The following is a 20,261-nucleotide window of genomic DNA, read 5'->3' as shown; positions in this document are numbered from 1 at the left end:
TCATCTCTTACTGCATTATACACATACACACTGTTCCCTCTTACTCCTTTATGTCTCAATTAATGTCATGTATGATGAAGCTTTCATTAGTCTCATGTTTCTGACAGTTTGATGGGAAACATGCACGTGAGGAGCTACCTGGATTTAATTTGCCAGGTCTGGTAGTCCTCATCTTGCTCCTTCTCACAAACTAGCTTTCTGGGCCTCATACAAAAACAGTCTTAACCCTCTAAAATAAAAACTAAAACTACATATAAAAATCAAAAAAAGTTACATTTTTGTTAACTAAAATAAAATTAAAAAATAGTCAGAAAATGCAAAACTATAATAACTCTTATAGCCACCGCCATGTCCAGGACTCTGTTTTTGTTTTTTCACTTTACACAGGTGCAGACTCGAGTCCTCAGTCCTGTATGTCACTGAATTTGTCAGAGACTGTGGTGGCAGACCATGGAGTTGCAGGCGAGAAGTAGGACCCGAATGCAGGACTCTTATCGTGAACAGTAAATTTATTTATAAAGTGCACGATGAATCACTGTTTACAAGTTCCAGGCACTGGGGTGACGTGGCACTTCCTCCCTGAATCCCACACAGTGCAAGTGTCCGTGAAAAGTGAATAGTGAAAACAACTCCTACCAATAGCTAGTGAAGACAAAAGACATTGATGACTAGGCTATGCTTCCTTTAGCGAGGGTTTTCTAAAATAGCAGACCACGGCTGTACTGACAAGTCAGAAGGAAGAATCCGGCACTGACTGGAGCTCAGCCAGACTCTTAAATAAGGCGCTGATGACGAGTGGCAGGTGTGGCTGCCTCCAGCGCAGGAACACTTGCAGGATCACGATCTGGCGACCCAAAACATCTGGGAGCATGGACACAAATAAACACACACAGGGAGACGGTTGAAAAAAAAACAAAAAACAAACAAAAGACTACACTCAGAAAAAAAAGTATATTTATACAAAAAGTACAAGTCACAGTGATTTAGTGGTCATTAAAATGTGTTCAGAACTGCTGATGGTTCATCTCATAGACGATAGATAGATGATGACACACTGCTCTCCCCTTGTGACTGCCGTCAGCAGCAGTTATGCAGTTTAAGATAGTTTCATGGGTGTAAGTTACAATAAATACATTAAAATACTTTCTTTTTAACACATCATATTTAATGTATACATTGTTGGTTTAAAAACACACATTTAAAGGTTTTACAGAATGTGTCCAGGGTGGAACCAATGTTCAGTCTGTTGTTTGGGGTTGACAATATTTTCATTTACACGCCACAGTCGGCAGTAGTGTGCGCTGCAAGATGTGTTTTAATTAACCCCTTCAAGTTCATGCGGCCAATGAGGTTTGCAATTTGTGTTTTATATGTTAGTAAAAAAATTTGATGTTTGTTTGTGACAGAACTGTCAAGTTTATGTTAGTCACGTGTAATATGTTAACATTTTGTAAAGGTCTAATTGTGAATGTTTTTTATGCTGTTGAATAATATGCTTTATTGTTTATTCTCTATGATAACAACTTATTGTGAAAACTGATCATTCTATGTTGTTTGTACAGTTCAAATGGTATGGTTGGTGCCACTTGTGTCCAGTAAATGCAGTAAAAATCAAGAACGCATTGTGTCCGTTTTTCAACTGGAGGAAGCTACACATGAGCTGACTTTATAATTTGAAAGTATTGGTACTGGTGTTGGCAATACTGGCTCTGTAGTTAATCAGTATTGAGTCGATACCAAACGTTCGAGGATCACGCAGCGTTGCTCAGAACTCTTCATCGTCACCATCATGAAGACCGTGAAGAGTTGAGAGTTAATGATCATTATTCAGGTTACAGACGATTTGCAGTGACTTCTTGAACTTAGCTGATTTGTTTGTGAACCCGTATTAAGTGTTCGCATAGTAAGACCCACACAGGGTCTCAAATGGATGCAATGCATCATGGGAGTTGTGGTTAATCCCTCCACCAAAAAAGTCTTAAAGTAAAAAAATAGAAGTAAAAAAGTAACTTTTACTTTAAGAATCAGTGACTTACAAATAACATGCCTTCAAATTTGCTTGTGTCTAGACATGTAGGTGTGGGTAAATCCAGAGCCTGCCTGCACACTCATAACGTTACACCGATAAAAAGACATGCTGAGGTCAGAAGATCTGACTTCATATCAGGATCTGTTAAAGTTTTTTTAGCTAACCATAGCGCAGTGAAACACGTCACATATTCAGATGATTTAAATCATTTCACAGAAGAAGGGCCAACACATCAGCGGAGACGTTCAGAGGGACTTTCAGATTCAAAATGAATCCAAAGACAGTGAGATTAAAGATTAAATTATAGTAAAAAAAAATAAAATATAATCAACACAGTATTTTCAGAGGGGTCAGAGCGCTGAGGGAACAATCATGGCAGACAAACAGATGACCAAAGCAAATACAGCAGTATTTTGTCTTTCAGTATCATAAGAGGCACAGCAGTATTTTTGTTTAGTTTTATATTTTTATTTTGTTTGCTATGTCTTCTCCTTCTGCAGCACGAGTCAGCATCAATGTTCTGAGTCATCAAAGTTATGAAGCTTGTGACAAACACCTGTTTTATCTGCCAGCTGAATCTAAATATAATCACGGGGCTAACCGCGGGGATTTATGGGAGTTTTTGAAGACTTTAGAAACTTTATTTTTTCCCCTTCATCGAGTTACAGTTAAATATTATTGTTTGTTATAGATCATGTTTTTCTTCTAACATTTCCGTGCTCCAAGCTTTTCTATAGTAATGAGTAATTATTGTTAACAACAATGAACAGCTGATCTGGTGATCATGTTGTTTGCAAACGACCGTTACGGGTCAAGGCTCCAGGTGTTTCCAGATGTTTCTCGATGTTTCACGTTTGGAGTTACTGATTTAAAAATTCTGGCGTTAAATTACTAGAGTCAAAAACATGTTTATCTGCGATCATGAGCGCAGTGAGTTTACTGATAGACAAGATGAATTGTAAGATTTATTTATTTATTTATTCATATATTAAGAGCGCAAACAAATATCACCACTTAGCCTGACCACCTGTTAAATCGCAAACACACTGTGAATGACAGAAATATGTTCAACCTCAGCCTTTAGCAGCGGAGCACGTCAGCTAAGTTAAATAGTGTGCTGTATTCAACCAATCACAGACGAGTGATGCGAGGCGGGAATTTAAAGCCAGTCTCGCTTTCACCGAGCAGGAGGCAGAAACAGACCTGACTCACTCAGTCCGTGCTCTATCTGCCATGTCTGTGTACAGCCCACTCTCTGCCTCGCTGTGGACTTTTATCCTGTGCTCGGCTTTCAGCGTGTGGACTCTGGTTGGAGGTAAACGTTACTGTCAGCTCACAGCTGTGTTTTCTTCTCTGTGTCGCTGTGAGTGATGACAGTTATCGGTGACTTACTGACACGGAAAGAAGTTTAAACGAGACGATTCAGGCAGGTTCGCCCCGGTGATTTGCGGCTTTTTCCCGTTTGTAGAGGTTTTTTATAACGGACATGCCTGAGCAGGTTGACTGTGTGTGTGAACTTGCCAGACTGCTGCTTCTGTTAATGCAGCAGAATTAAACCAAAAACAAAATTATGTTTAAAAAATATAATAGAGCGTGTTTGTTTCTGACTAACATAGGCATACAGGATGAAGTCTGTATTGTACTTAAAAAAAATCCCGAGCTGGCTTTCTATCATCATTGAGGGGAAACGACTTCATTTAGAGGGTGTATGAGGAGGATGTGAAGGGTGGAGTAAAAACAGTTAGATGATTAGAGTTGGGTTTAAAGGTTGGGTGGAGCACTGAAGGTTTTACTAACACTCATTGTTATTTTTAATCACTGTTCTGTTACAGGTTATCTGAGGCAGAGTCACTGAGCCCAGCATGAAGTAGAACAACACAGCATTAGTGTACTATAGTAAGAGAGCTCTGACTGTACGTGAAACATGCTCTACAGTGTGGTTCAAGCTGATTTGATTGTAAATCAAATGAGGAGCTTTGACTTTAATAACTCGTTTTATAAGACTAACCAAACTAATCAGATGCTCTGGTCATGATTCAGCAGCTAACAATGCCATGTGTGAGTGACTCACAGGAACTTCTGCTCTCTAATCTGATCCATACATACATTTTTAACTGATGTGTCTGCAGGAAAGGCGTCCGGTGTCAAAATCTGAGTCAGACCAAATATGTGGATCCATCTTGGAAATAAGCAGCTGAGTCTAGTTTCTAGACTTCATGTCTCTGCAGATATCACAGGCAATTATTGCTGAGCAACATGTGAATGTAGGGTTCGTTATATAGTTACAGAAACACATCCTCCACATTATCAGTCATTGTGAAGAACTGACAGAAAGCAGATCTTCTGCTGTTTGTTGGTTTGGTGTAAAACCACGTCCTGCTGATCTAGTTATCAACATGCTGCTGCTTCATCTCATGACCTTCTTAAACTCTGGGTAATTCAAAGACTGTCACTGTGACACGAAGCAATGAAAAGAAGTCATGATGACTCCATCAGAAATCTGAATCTGATTAATTAGCACAAAATACTCCATGTCATTGCTTTCAGTGCCTTTTGCTTTCTTTGTCTCGTCTGATAATCAGCTGAACGTCTCTGATTTGTGAACATTAGTAAACTGAGGCTCGTCTGCATTTCCTTTAAATAGATTATCAGGTTTATGTGTGTGTGCGCCTCAAAACTCTGACTTGTAGCTAAATTCACTCTGAGTGTTCAGTGTGACTAGAAATGTTTTATAGAAACACATTGAAATGTTTTATAGAAACACATTTCTAGTCATGAGGGTCTGTGGGAGTTCACTGGGTTTAATTTTCTGTCTGTTTCCAGTTGAGGTTGTGGTGATTGGTTCAAATCTTCCAATCATCGCCGCTCCGGGTGATGATGTCATCCTGCCGTGCTACCTGGAGCCCACGTTCGATGTCCAGGGTCTGACGGTGGAGTGGTCCAAACCCGACCTGAAGCCCGACCCGTCGGACCGGCTGAGCCGAGTGGAGTACGTTCACCTGTACAGGGACAGGAAGGAGGTCCCCGACATGAAGATGGCCTCGTACTTCAGGAGGACGGAGCTGTTCATGGACGACATGAAACACGGGAACATTTCACTGAAGATCCTGAACGTGTCGGAGGAAGACAACGGCAGATACAGATGTTTCATCCCCAAGCTGGAGAGCAGAGTGAAAGCTGCTGTTGTTGAACTTGTAGTCGGTGAGAAGATTTGTTTTGGGTTTTTTTTTTTTAAACCATTTTCAAGGTTTCAGTCTCATTTTAAAAACAGACTATGTGTCTATGTATCTCTTAGATCCAAATTTCTCTGAAACCTCGACGATAGAGATGCTGCTGCTTCCTAGAAACCTCCAAACTCCTGATCCTCAAGATGTGACTCAGAGAAACGGTGAGAAAACACTCCAACTCCAACTGTTCTCTGCATCGTTTCTATTTTAAGTTTAAGTTAATTTTTTTCTAAACTCTGTGTTTGTTTTGACCTTGTTTATTTCTACATCAGTAGGTCGGTCCAGGGTCTTTGTGGGCATCGCTTTCATGGCCTTAATATCAGTTGCTGCTTTTGCGGCATATTTTTCCCATCGCCTTGTTCAGAAACAAAAAGTAGGAACTAAACAAACACAAACATGTTGTTGCTTCTTGTGCCCTCAGACTGACTCATTATTTAACTTCTTTTAACAGAAACATCGAGAGGATGAAGGGACCCAAAACCAGCTATGACAGTCTAGATGTATTGCTTAAAAGAAGTTGATGATAATAGTTCATGAAGCATTAAAGTTAATCTTCACAGCAGACTCTCAACTCACCATCCTCTTTTGTCCCTCCCAGCTCATCATCCTCACCACCCCAGCCTCATACTCAAGCCTCTTGGCTTGACAGTCGCCCTCCTTTGCTTGAAGCTCTGGTTTGTCGCCGCCCCCACCAGTCACTTGCCTTCTTCCTGCCACCACACTCCTAAGCCACGCTGAGAATTGTCCCGCCATCGGTCATATTGCCTGAGGTGTGCTGGTGTCCAGTCAAGCCATTTGAGGGTCTCCAGTGCTAGCCTCCTGGCCAGCCCTCACATCTCGGGGCAGAGGCCTCTGTCACTGGCCCTAGATCTTGTCCCATTTCTGGCCAACTCTGTGAACTCTTCTTTTATGTTTTGGACTTGTGTGTGCCCCCTTTGTCTTGTGTCCTTGTCTTGTTCCAACTTGCACACTCACACTTGGATAACATTTTAATCAGTGGGAAAACTTTGGTAGGTAGAAAAGAAACTGAGCTGAAACATTTGTACAAACATCATCAGGCTTTGATGGAACAAAAAGCATGATGTATGGAAACCATAAGCATGAGCCCTTGGATGTATATCTCATGCACTCTGGGTGTGAAAATGGCTCCTCATCCTCCTCTGTGTACTCTGAGAATGACATGGAAAAGGAATCAGAGGTAGAACCAGACCAACAGGAGTCCAACTCTGACTCATCTGAAGATGAGACTGGAGTGGAGATAGATGAAGCAGCAGTAGGATGGACTTCTCCATCTCCATATTTTGGTATCCCACAAAGAATGTGACGTTGAGCAATATCCCAGCAGCAACAGGTTTGATCCCAAGACCCCCCCCCGCCATACCACATCTCCATTGATACTGTGTCAGCTCCCAAACAGACAAGAAACCAACTAAAAACCAGCAACAAACAACTTAAACATAATAAATCACAAAGAAAGGATAATGCAGTATCCACAACCAGCTTCCAGTTTGGATTCAGGAGACAGACACTATCTCTACTTTCAAGATTAGGCTTAAAACTTTCCTTTTTGCTAAAGTATATATTTAGGGCTCTACAAGGTGACCCTGAATCCTCCCTTAGTTATGCTGCAATAGACGTAGGCTGCCAGGGATTCCCATGATGCATTGAGTTTTTCCTTTCCAGTCACCTTTCTCACTCACTATGTGTTAATAGACCTCTCTGCATTGAATCAACCTGCTTGGGAGGCACTCAATGTGGACGCAGGCTTCTGTGGGGATGTTCATTTGGACAGTGTTTACAGGTCAAAGATAAATCAACTCCTGCTGCAGGCTCATCTCATCAGTGAAAGTAAAGGCAGTGCGACTCTTGCACAGAGAACAGAGCCGGCAGCACCTGCTGCACATGAGGGAAGTTCACATGCAAAGACCACAGTGTTCATTTTCAGCTCTGCTCCACCAGCTCCCCCTGGTGGGTTTGGGACATACTGCAGGTTAGGCACAGTAATAACAGGAACTATTTATACTGTTTGTACGGTGCATAAAGCAGTTACATATTTATGTAAACATATTTATTTATATAAAAGCTGAATTAAGCTGGACAAGCTGTGGTTAGTTTGTAATAGAAATACACATTTGGCCTAAATTCACTGCTCTTGTATTGAAGTTTTTTGTCACAGTGGGAGGCGGGTCACATATTGGCCTTAACACTTTGTATATGACTGGGTAGCATTAGCAATTTACAGCCAACATATTGTTTTCTTTGTTTGTTTGTTTTCTTTGTTTGTTTTGGCATATTGACTTCGCCATTATTTGCATTAAATGTATTGTTTTACACCCTCAAAAAAGGGATGGTATGATAAAACGTTTTTTCAAGCCTTTACTTGGCATTTATTACAAAACATGTGTTGTTTTAATTGTTTGTTAAATTTCCCCAATTTCTTATTTTGTTTGAATTCACTGTTTTGCTTTTGTCTGTAGAAACACTTTGCGTTTTCTATCTCCACATAGTATTAGTAAGTAACAATACTGTTAGTTACGCAAACCAAAAAAGAAATGCAACACTTTTACAAGAAATTTGTAATCTCTTTGTAAACCGGTGATTCACTCTTGTGACATCCCTCCTTTTGATATATACTTATATATACATGTACTTACATGTATACATATACATGTAAATCATCCGTTGTCAGGTGACATTTATCAACAATTCAATCTGTCATAGCAAAGATGTTTTTCTGAAAACAAAAATCACATGACAAAACGCTGACCACAATTTAAAAAAAGAAAAATCTAGAACTGTAAACAAATATTACCAAGGAAACACCAAGCATACCAGTGAATCCGGAAAAGCGTATTGATTATGTCATTTTAAGCCAATCAACACAGAGAGGCGTGGAGTTTAGACCCGCCCATGTTTCCAAAACACACCGAGAGTATTTGAGCAACCGGTGGAGAGAACATGTGTCAGAGAGAATATTCGGGAACAGGAGGCAGAAACACAGTCGAGAGGAGCATTCGTTCATTCATTCAGACTGTGTACTTTATCCACCATGTCTGTGTACAACTCGTTCTTTAAGGACTCTTCGTCACTGTGGACTTCTATCCTGTGCTCGGCTTTCAGCGTGTGGACTCTGGTTCAGGGTAAGCGGATATTTTAAATGTTACTCTGAGCTGCAGTTTAATAACATTTTATGAATCAAAGCAGCCAAATTAACTATTATCAATTTTCCTTTGTCGTGTGGTATTATAAGCGATGACAGCTTTCAGCGGATTACTTTGGCATTTAATAATATATTAAATGTGATGATTCTCGGGTAACTTCTCCTCTAACGAGCGGTTTATTTTCGTAGTTTTATTTCGATCCACCGAACAGTCTAAAACTGTGTGTGTCATGTCTGTGTGTGAAGGTTTAAGGCCGGTACTGAAGCGACATGAAGCAGAACCCTGAGTTTATCACAATGTAAACAGTAACCATGTTTGTTCTGTTTACACACGTGCTTAGCAACACTTCCGGTGACGCGATAACTGTAGAGATTCGGGGGAAACCAGCATCTGGTGATCTGAAATAATGACGTATACACTAACTAAACATGCTGTTTGTCGCATGAAATGTTTTCAGAGACTCGTTTCGCTCAGTCGTTGCTGTGAAATTTACAGAGTTTGGAATGAGCCGCCATTTTGGCTCAGGCTTAAATCTGAATCACGTGATTTTCGTCCAATCAGGGCGGCTGTAATGTGCTGCGACCTAGTCTGTGTGTGTGTGTGTGTGTATGTATGTGTGTTTGTATAAATATATATTTCTATTTTTAACGTTAAATGAAATCGAATGATCAATTTACAAAAATCATTAATTAAAAATTTTTAAGTGCACTGGAATATGGTAAATGACCTGTATTTGTATAGCGCTTTACTAGTCCCTAAAGACCCCTAAGCGCTTTACACGTTCAGTCATATATACATTAATAATACATTTTTTAAATTTAAAAACATTGTAATCCTAAACAACATTTTACTCAAGCTTTGTAGTTTAAAAATACCAAGAAATGTTTACACTTTAAACCGAACGAATGAAGCAAAGTCTAGATACTTATTATTCTTGTATAGCCCTGAACTCAGCTTAATCTCATCACAGTGGATATCAGGTGGAGAATGAAGTTCAACGAGTAAATAATGACAGGATTAAAATGAATAAATTAAAAAATAATGAATGAATGAATGAATGAATGAATGAATGAATGAATAAATAAATAAACAATTATTCAGTATGATGATCAAATGCTTGGTTGGGTTGCAGAAGATTCACATTAATAGTTAGTTGTTTTAAAACGATTAACCTGTAGCCTCTTATGGATCCCTCCTTTGTTTTACATAATCAGATAGTTCGTCTTGGCAGAGAAGGAACGTTTGATTTGTAGTGTTTGGTTTTTTTTTTCCATATTTGATTGAGATTAAGTTGTATATGTTGTAATCTTATTTAATTTTATGACAATTATGATTTTAATATTCCCAATGGGAATTTAGCATTCAAGCGTCCTTGCTCTAAGTTTCTAAACAATGGGTTGATGACATTGTCTTGTCTATTATTACTTTGACTTTATCAGAGTTACAACTAATGAATCACTGTTGTGAGTAATATTGGTAACTCTACATGATAACAGCACTCACAACCTGATAGTATAAATTAAATATTACCTGAAAAAACTAATTTAATGAGTTTGAACTATTATTCTTAAGTTTTTTAAAAACAATATTAATATTCTAAATTTCTTTCATATTTTTCTTTTCACGATTCATGTTTTTGTGTATGATTGCATTATAAACTCTGTTCAAACTTTTTCCAGTTTGATTGGACAGTTTAGTAAGTTGTGGATTTCTTTTTCCAGTTAATCTGATGTCCCTTGATAGAACACAGTGTCTTCTAGAAGTGTAGGAGTCACCTTCAGCAGCCATCGCGGTAACATGTCCACACATTGAAATTTGTTACCAGTGGTTAAACCTCAGCACTTAATAGCTTCACTTCATCTTAATAGTTGCATTGTTTTTGCCACACAAACACCAGAAACTACATCATACATAATTATAAATCTAGACACAGTCCCGTGAATGTTTGTGCCTGCTATTACAGAAGTGTATATCTGTAGAGTTTTTATACTCCACTGTGAAAAAGGAACTTACATTAAGTAATTAGAGATTGCTTAATGTAAGTAGGTAACCTTAAAAAAGCAAAATAAAGTTTTAATGATCTCAATTTGAATTCTTGTGAAGAGCCTTCTCTAAAAGCAAAAAGCAGATTTAAAACTAAGCAATGCATAATGAATATTTTGTTTATCCCTCCCTACATAATTAAATGGAAGGATTTCATATATTTATAAAAAAAAAATAGTTTTACTAAGGATAAAAATTCATTGTAATCTCAAAAGTCTTCAAATCTTTAAATTTTTTGAGCATTTATTCTTTACACCTAATTGCTAAGATACATAAAGTAAATTTAACCTTATATTTTATACCAAAAGAGCTCATAGGGGAATAAATAAATGGAAAAATAAGCTCAGAAAACAAAAAAGAAATTTAAAAAAAGTAAAAAGCTTACGCTTAGATAGAAAAGAGACTGGATTTCTTTACGTTTCATGAAGCTGTCTCACCTCTCATCCAAGAAGGTTCTTCAGTTTTAGGACCAAATTGTGGAGAGTCCCAGGTTTTTTAAGCCATAGTGGCGGTTTTCCCTTAAGAGGATTGTTGACCCACTATTTATCATGTGCCCCATCACATGAGCCAAGATGTGAAAAAGAGTGTGGGTCATTATCACCAGATGTTTCAGGTGAAACCGCTGTGAGACCTTGCCTCACCCTATCATGTGACCCATTGAAGTCGACTGATGCAAGATTTGAGTGGGCGTTAAGGTGTCTGGAAAGGATCTCAAAACTGGATTATAGATGGCAGACAGTTGGTGTCATAAACCACCGCCTCTGTTCAAAGATGGTCGCTCACAGTGGACATAGATGGCTTCTTTCACTCCTCTTTCAAACCGTCTGTCTTCTATGTCCAAAGTGTGAACATGGATGACTGACAGCTTACACAGACATAATGAAAATTTAAATAAAGATCAGTCCAAGTATAATCCAATGAAAGTGATACATTAATGAAATCTGACAAATAAAAATATTTACTGTTTATAAGGCAGCAAAGTGTTTCTCTTTATTAAAGACACAAAGCTGAGCCTGACACATTTAATCTGCTTACAAAGTTACAGGCAACAGTTCATCCTTGGGGGTGGGACATAAATATTAGATGGTAATCCAACAAGACGATGAGATATTTCAGTCCAAAAGAAATCAGCGTTCTCTCTTTATAAAAAAATATATCATATATTTAAAAAAAACAAATTGCATGTTACATAACAAAAAGGACACGACTTTGTTTATACCCCGAATCCAAACGTTCCTTACATAAACACTTGAGTTGAAGACAGTAGGACTGGTTTTGGTTCTTCGAAGGGCTTCTCCAGGTCTAAATTCTGACAGGAAGTCGCAGGTATTTCAGCTTCGAGGTGGTCCTGTGAGTCGCTGACCCACCCTACCAACATGTTTTATTAAGAGCCAAAGTGCCACAGTGTGACTAGGATGTTCCAGGTGTTTCAAATAAGAGTTAAAGCATCTGCATGAACATAAAACGGGAAAAATAATTCTGGCAGCCTTTAACGCAAGGGCTTCTGACTACAATAATCTGGATGGCTGAAAACCTTCACAGATATGTCACTACTTCATTTAAACTGAAGGATTAAACAGTTCTTTTTGCCAAATATACTGAGGAGTAGTTGTTTCATTTAATTTGGTCCCAGAAACACTTCTGCGGTAACAGCACAAAGACTCATGGGGCTGTTGATGATCTTCAGGTCTTCACGGTGTAACTCTACAGGGGTCTGTGGGAATTCGGGAGGTTTAATTTTCCATATTTCCAGGTGAGGTTCTGGTGATTGGTTCAAATCTTCCAATCATTGCTGCTCCGGGTGATGATGTCATCCTGCCGTGTCACCTGGCGCCCATGTTCGATGTCCAGGGTCTGACGGTGGAGTGGTCCAAACCCGACCTGAAGCCCGACCCGTCGGACCGGCTGAGCCGAGTGGAGTACGTTCACCTGTACAGGGACAGGCAGGAGGTCCCCGACATGAAGATGGCCTCGTACTTCAGGAGGACGGAGCTGTTCATGGACGCCATGAAACACGGGAACATTTCACTGAAGATCCTGAACGTGTCGGAGGAAGACAACGGCAGATACAGATGTTTCATCCCCAAGCTGCGGAGCAGAGTCAAGTCTGCGATTGTTGAACTTGTAGTCGGTCAGAAGATTTGTTCAATCCAAACTGAACTTTCAGACTTGGAATCATGCTTTGTGTATTATTTTAACTCATTTCCAAACTTTCAGTCTCATTTTATCAGCTTATTATAACTCTAGTGTTTATGGTCTTTTTAGATCCAAATTTTGCTAAAACCTCCACGACGGAGATGCCGTTGCACTTCCAAACTCCAGATCCTCAGGACGCGACTCCAGCAAACGGTGAGAAGTCTAAATTTTCTCTGTGTCACTTGTGTTTGGGTGAATTTTTTTGTCCATTTGTGGTAACCTTGTTTATTTCTCGTCTATGTCAGCAGGTCGATCCAGGGTCTCTGCGGTCGCCGTTGTCATCACCTTCATGTCGGTTCTGGTTGTCGTCGCTTTTTCTGCATATTTCTCTCGCTGCCTTCATCAGAAATTAAATGTAAGTAAGAAACAAATAAAACACAAACATGTTGTTGCTTCCTGTTAGACTGACTCAGTATTCAAATTCTTTCAACAGAAGCTTTCAGAAGGCCAAACGACCCAAAGCCAAGTATAACTATTCCAGGTGCTTTGCAAACGTTGGTGTTCATGGAGCTGAGACCATTTGAGATTTATCTTTCCTGGATCTTCACAGTCAGGTTGGATATTTAAACCAGCAGCCACAGGGAGACACTCGGGCCCAGCAGCACTGAGGTCATCGTAAGGGCAGTGGATTCTAGTTTTTTTGTTTGTTTTTTTTAAAGCTGAAGACTCAAGCCATGTTCAGTTTATTTATCGAGCTCATTTTCAAAGATAAAGAACATTTAAGGATTTAAGGACTTCCTAGTCCCGGATACCCTTTAATGCAAGACTGAAGAAAACCTCCTGTCCTCAACATGTAGAAGGATGAAGATCATATTTATTTTTATGGATTTGTATTAACTTGAAGCCTTAAAATTCTAACTATTAAAAATTTACACCTTACTGGTTAAGGACAAAGTAATTCTTCCTAAAAGCTACTAGTGATGGACAAATTAAAGAGGAAGTCCTCCCTGAAATTGATTTGCTGCTTTGTTTAGAAAGTTTTGTTGGACATTTCCAGCTCAGTGTGTTGGAAAAAGATTTTTCTATCAGTGTGGATCTTGGAGATGCAGAAGATTGTAAAAACATCAACAGGATTTGATGTAACCATAAAGTTTGGAAACCACATTCAGGACTTTTTGTTTCTTCATGTTTACCAAATCAGTTTAATGCAAGTCTGAATCAAAACAGGTCGGTTATCATGACGCTGATGTAGAGAAAGTATTTACTTACAAAAGCTGTCCTGGATGACATCATTTAACTGATTTTCACACGAGACTTTATATTTTTAAACTAATTTATCAAATTTAGCTTGAAATTAGCTGGTGGTCAGATCTCTACGACAGAGTGAATGTATTTATTAAGCTGATACAGAGCTCCAGTTTATCTAAGAAAAACTAGAAGTGTCTATATTTTTTCATTTTAAGCTACAAACTGAAGCTACAAACAGAAATCCTTCCGATTTAAATTTTTGTTGCAGTTATCAGTGATAATTTCGTTAACCAATAATTTCATAATCATCATGTACATTTGATCTACCTCTGGTAAACGACACAGCTAGCTCCCATCCTCCTTGTTTCTCATGAAAATGCAACAAAATATCAACGCTTATAGAAGAGAAGAGCAGACATGTGGACACGTTGATGCCAAGGAAAAGCAGACACTTTGTGAACCGTGTGGGGCAACTCTCACCGGTAAAAACACAAGCAGCACTGTATATGTTAGACAGTCAACTTTAGACTCAAAGGTTTAGCTGCTTACTGGAAATGACTAAAACTACATCAAATTTTTCTGTCAAAATTAACAATGACTGAGAGACAAATGCCTAGTTGTTATTTTATTCCTCTTTAACTGATGACCTCAGACAGATCCTTCACTGACTAATCTTATACCCACTCCTTGAACACCAAACACCTGCAGGCAGGGCACCAATATGTTGTTTGTGCTGGTTGTTGTTTATTGCGGCTTTTATAGTTTATAGCGGTTATTTTGTATTAAGAGTCATAATGTAGCTCCATGTACCTGCTCTCTGCATTATAAGCTCAAACATACCCAGCAAACATCCTGAGAGCCTCTCTCAGGTCAAAAACTGACTATAGTACGATTGTTCCTGTCAACAAAGTCTGTATTTGTTTTGTTATTTTAAACATGTCAGCCTGTCACAAGTATTGCCTCCTAGTGGTCGACCAATCAGTCAGTCAACCGAGTAGCATCAGAAACGGGCTCAGAAGTTTGTGTGTTCAATTCATGGTTTAGGCTTCATCAGACCAAATTTTTTTGTATATTTTGTTTTATTATAATTGATTAAGAAAGAGTAGAACACAATTCTTGGACACAAAATTTCTTATCATAGAAAGCAACAACATCCAGGCCACGGATGTGATTTTTAGATCGAGGGCCACATACAGCCAACTTTGATCTTAAGGAACAGACTGGAACAGCTCAGAATGGAGTCTTTGCTGAGTCCCCTGATCTAGGCGATGTTAAAGAGTGCATCAAAATAATGTCTGTAATGTCTACAACTTAGTTCAAATTTAATTTTGGAACACGTTTTTTTTTTTTTTTTCTAACCAGGTCCAAAAAAACAAACAAACAACCAAAAAACAAGTTATTCAGCATCAAAATGTTTGCTGGGTAGGTGAATATTTACAAAAAAAGGGCCTTTATCTGTCTTTTATTATTTTTGCTTATTTTAATTTGTGTTTTTCGTTTCCTGTTGTAGCACTTTATTAACTGTACCTTACATTTATTTCAGCTCATTTGTCGTTAAGGCTTGACATTCATTGTGTTTTGCTTTTGTGTAGAAACTTTGTACAAATGTTCCAGTTCTAATTAAAAGTGTTGCACGCCTCATCAAACTGGTCATATTTGATTGCCATTGTTGTTTTGTGTTTCACAGACTGAAAGAGATGGCTCTTTCTGCTGTTGCACTGAATTAAAGTTGTGTGTCTTTGTGTTCTTTGTGCATCTGTTCTGTTGTGTACAGATAGATACTGGGAACGTTCACGGTTTTGAAGATTTTATATGAAGTTTATTCTCAGATGGATTTAAATAAAGTTTATTTTTATATGAATACTGTGACTGTGGGTCAAATAAAGCAAATGTTTAGTCCAGCTGTCCACAGTGTGTGAGCTGTTTTCTTTCTAATCTGTGGGCAGCTGAGCTGTGTGTGTGTGTGTGTGTGTGTGTGTGTGTGTGTGTGTGTGTGTAAATCCTCTCAAATTCAATTCTCTGCTCTCAGTGAATATCTATTTTAAAATCATTGGTCTCACACATGCTTTTTTTTACACCATTTCAAGCAGAACCATCAGTTTGTCCTCCAGGAATCTGAAGCCTTGTTTTTTGTTGGTATATAAGCCACAGTTGTCCTGTACAGTTTCTCATTCTGTGGCGAGCTAGTTTTCCTCGCTTTGCATGCAGCTTAAAGACAGTCTGTGAGTCAGGACCCTCCCTGCTTCCCTCACAGCCTCTATGGGGAAAACACTCATATTACTAATAAGACTTACAGTAAAATATGATTGCTCACAAGAGTGACGCTATTGCTGTTTTCCCCATGCATTATAATTTTACTTAACTTTAGGCAACATTAGAGAATAATGGATGAGAAAATGTGAGAGGGAGGATTAAGGCTTGGGTAAGACAGTCTGGGAAGAATAGTTTCTTGTTTCACGCGGGTTTTTATTCCACATGACTCATTATTTTAAGATCTTTAGCTGATAATGTTTAGCACCTTCAGGCAACTGTTGTTGTGATTTGGTGCTATATAAATAACATTGAACTGAACTGAGAAAATAATGAACTCAGTGTTTTACACTCATCTCCCTCAGTCATAATGCGACTCTCATATATTAGTTCAAATGGAACAGTAAGAATTTAATTTCATAAATTTAAGCTCAAATTTAGCTTAGATCTAGCCTGGAGCTGTGGGAGGCTTCCCAAAAATAGAGTAAGCCTCCTGGCAGTTCACAGAGTTTTATGTGAGGATGTGCTTCTATCTATCCAGTTTTGTGGGGAGAAGCTTGTTTTGCAGGCCCTGAGCTATGAGGTGGCCATGACGGATATCAGGCGCCAGTTATCGTGTCTACAGCTGGCCCTGAACATTTCTTTATACTGATATATCTGAAGGTTTCTAATTATTCAATCAGTAAGAAACTGAAGATTCTTTTAATCCCAAATAAAAATCAATCCCAACTAAACACACATGTTTTTAGAAACATGAGACTAATTAAAAGCCAATCCAGTTATAAAATGAGGGAGAGTCAGACTGTGACAGCTAAAAGATTTAAGGCGTGAACACTGTGATTAAATAAAACCTCCCCAGTCACAGCCTGGATATTCACCAGATGGGCGGTAAGGAGGGGCTGCATCGTTTATTCAGCAAGTAGGAGGCAGAGCTGACTGCAGCTTTACAGAGGAGGAAGAAGATTTGCTTCTCTCAGGCACCGACTGAGCTCGTTCTCATCATGTGTGTCTACAAATCGCACTTTGAGGACTCTTTTTTCCCTTTTTCACTCTGGACTTTAATCCTGTGCTCGGCTTTCATCGTCAGAACTCCTGTTCAAGGTAAATAATGATCTTAGTTCAACTTTACACAACAAATAACTTTAAGAAAAATGTCATAACATAATAGCTGTTTGGGCCAGGTTGCCAGATTCAGTAGAGCCAGGGGTCACTGAAGGTGATGACAGGTAAGTTCTGCATTCATGACGAGCAATCTTTTTCTGTCAAGTTTAGTACTTTTATGGAGGCTTAATATCAATAAACATCAACCATTAAAAACCAATGATTATCTCAAAATGTGTTGTGTCTTTGTGTTCTGATATCTAAGGAATTTACAGCTATCTGTAATTGATACCTTATTCTTTCCAACTTAATAGCAACATTTAAAACATACAAAAGTCATAAAAGCACAAAAATAACTAATTTTCTTTTTTGAAAGAAAGAAAATGAGGTTTAGCTTTGGAAAATATACATTTATGTATTATAAAGGACTCCAAGTATTGAATCTGAAGAAACCAAGAAACCCCCCTCACACATTCAAGCAGCGCTACTGACTACTGAAACTACTGACTAAGATGAATGTGCACGTGTCTTATCTGAGATGAATCTGTAGCTGCTCAAAGATACTCATTCAGTTTTCTGGCTCGTCTCAGAGATATTTGTGACTTATTTTCTTCTTCTGTTTTTAATTTTGAGGTTAACGATTCAGCCCCCCCCCCCCCCCCCCCCTCATATTTCAGTGTCACATCATTTAGGCTCCATATGACTCAACAGTTTAAGTGTGAAGTTTATATTTCTCCCAGAGGCAGCTGCTGTCTTCAGTTTAAAATAAAATAAATAAAAGTTGACAAGGCTGGAACCACAAGCTACTTTTCTACACAGTCATTTAACAGCTGACACTGTGTCTGCAGTCACACGTGACAGCTGTTATTTAAAAGAGTTAAATGAATGAGTAACCCCACAGAGTGTCTGTATTTACTGCACAGACTCCTATAATAACAGGTTATTTGCTGAGGTTAAAATCACACATTAAAGAAGGCAGTCCAGTGGTGAGACTTGCTAATGTCAGGATGCTAACATGAGCTGTTCAGCAGTAAAAACAAAAAGGTGACCATGACACAGTTAAACATAATTCAGTAGAAATCTTTATGCTCTCGCAGCAGATGGCTGCCCCTCCCTGAGTTGTGAACAGAGGCATCTTCCTGTTAAAATAAAGTTGGTTTTTTTTATTACCAAGTGCTTTTTCTTAGAGGGTCTTTTGATTTCTCCGCATCACTGTAGAGTTTTCACTTTACACTATAAAGTGGCAGAGCCAACTGTTGTTAGCCTTTATATCGTCAGTGTGTAACTCTACAGGGGTCTGTGGAGTTCAAGATGTTTAATTTTCCATATTTCCAGGTGAGGTTCTGGTGATTGGTTCAAATCTTCCAATCATCGCTGCTCCGGGTGATGATGTCATCCTGCCGTGCCACCTGGCGCCCATGTTCGATGTCCAGGGTCTGACGGTGGAGTGGTCCAAACCCGACCTGAAGCCCGACCCGTCGGACCGGCTGAGCAGAGTGGAGTACGTTCACCTGTACAGGGACAGGAAGGAGGTCCCCGACATGAAGATGGCCTCGTACTTCAGGAGGACGGAGCTGTTCATGGACGACATGAAACACGGGAACATTTCACTGAAGATCCTGAACGTGTCGGAGGAAGACAACGGCAGATACAGATGTTTCATCCCCAAGCTGCAGAGCAGAGTGAAAGCTGCTGTTGTTGAACTTGTAGTCGGTGAGAAGATTTGTTTTGGTGCTCTTTTGTTTTCAACTCATTTCCAAACTTTCAGGTGAACAGATCATGACTCTACTATATTATAGATCCAAAGTACGCTAAGACTTCTACAACAGAGAGTCCGGTGTATCCTAGAAACTTCCAAACTCCAGATCCTCGTGACGTGTCTCCAAGAAATAGTGAGATAACAATCCACATTTTCTCTGCATTGTTTTTGTTAGGGTGAGATTTTTTGTGTGGTGACCTTGTTCATTTTTTTTCTTTTTTATTTATCAGCAGGTCGGTCCAGGGTCTTTCTGATTGTCGTAGTTACTGCCTTCGTGTCGGTTGTGGCTGTCACTGTGTATTTCTCTCACCGTCAAACAAAATGTACATCAGAAACAAGCAAACACAAACATGTTGTTGCTTCTTGTGCCATCAGACTGACTTATTATTCAACTTCTTTCAACAGAAGCATCAAGGCGACGAAGTGACCCAAACCAACCATAACAATTCCAGGTGCTCAAAGGAGGGTTGGTGTTAATGGACCTGAGAGCATTGGAGATTTACCTTTTCTGGCTCTGCTGGATCCTGATAGTCAGGTTGGAGGTTCAAACCAGCAGCCACAGGAAGGCACTTGGCCCAGCAGCACTGAGACCGATCATAAGGTCACTTCTATAAACGGAGTCTGATTTAAACTTCGACCTCAGGTGAAGACTCAAGTGTTGTATCAGAAAAAACACAGCGTGGGAAATCCGGATATCTAATAGTAAATATATGAAACAAGCCACATGTAGGTTATTCTTTAAATTGGATTCAGATCCAGTGAAGTAGCCAGTCTAAAACCAATGGTTAAATTCTTTTCTATTTCTAGTCAGCAACATTATTTTGATCTAACCCTAATAAGAGTTTAAAAACCAACATGTACACTGGGGTAATGCCAAGCAGCAGTCCCCAGGGGTGAAAATGCCCAAAACTGCAGTTCATCTACTCAAGTCAGCCCTCACAGACTGTCATGTTAAAACCCAGCAGAAATGCACGTCTTCATAGCCAGCTACAAAAACGGTTTCAATTTCTATGGATGTGTTCATCCTCTATAATTGTACGCTAGTTGAATATTTCTTGCAACTTTTAACTTTTGAGTTCAAAGGCTCAAAGGAGGATGTGCCAGCAGCGATGTCCAAGCTTAACCTCTTTATAGTTGTGGTGTGGTTTGTGGCTCAGCTGCAGGGGAAGGGTGGAGCAGTGGGTTCAGGGTGTGGTGACCTGGATAAGAGACTAGAGGCTAGTTTGAATGTGATTCTATCATGTCGTTTCAGTTTTGTTCTTTGGTTCATCTCTTTCATCCTCTTTGTACTTTCTTTTTTCACTTGT

The 20,261-nt window shown here is 39.2% G+C and overlaps 2 protein-coding genes across 4 annotated transcripts; both read left to right on the top strand.

Moving 5' to 3' along the window:
* Window positions 1-8,248: 8,248 nt before the first annotated feature.
* Window positions 8,249-15,483, top strand: LOC134617091 (myelin-oligodendrocyte glycoprotein-like). Of its 3 annotated transcripts, none has more exons than XM_063462276.1 (5): window positions 8,249-8,396; window positions 12,214-12,591; window positions 12,726-12,809; window positions 12,905-13,011; window positions 13,090-15,483. In XM_063462276.1, the coding sequence occupies exons 1-5, from the start codon at window positions 8,306-8,308 to the stop codon at window positions 13,126-13,128; spliced, it is 699 nt and encodes a 232-aa protein (XP_063318346.1). In that variant the 5' UTR covers window positions 8,249-8,305; the 3' UTR covers window positions 13,129-15,483. The 3 variants fall into 3 exon arrangements, with proteins under 3 accessions (XP_063318346.1, XP_063318353.1, XP_063318338.1); XM_063462283.1 differs by having other exon boundaries at window positions 12,902-13,011; window positions 13,093-15,483; XM_063462268.1 differs by having other exon boundaries at window positions 12,902-13,011.
* Window positions 15,484-17,058: 1,575 nt separating this feature from the next.
* On the top strand, window positions 17,059-19,615 carry LOC134617081 (myelin-oligodendrocyte glycoprotein-like). The gene is made up of 5 exons (XM_063462254.1): window positions 17,059-17,195; window positions 18,531-18,908; window positions 18,995-19,087; window positions 19,185-19,277; window positions 19,360-19,615. Coding segments are annotated over exons 1-5 (666 nt in total). The 5' UTR covers window positions 17,059-17,095; the 3' UTR covers window positions 19,362-19,615.
* The last annotated feature ends 646 nt before the right edge of the window (window positions 19,616-20,261 follow it).

The sequence above is a fragment of the Pelmatolapia mariae genome, linkage group LG3_W (genome assembly GCF_036321145.2).
Source record: "Pelmatolapia mariae isolate MD_Pm_ZW linkage group LG3_W, Pm_UMD_F_2, whole genome shotgun sequence".
Classification (NCBI taxonomy): Eukaryota; Metazoa; Chordata; class Actinopteri; order Cichliformes; family Cichlidae; genus Pelmatolapia; species Pelmatolapia mariae.
This window is presented reverse-complemented; position numbering and strand designations above follow the sequence as displayed.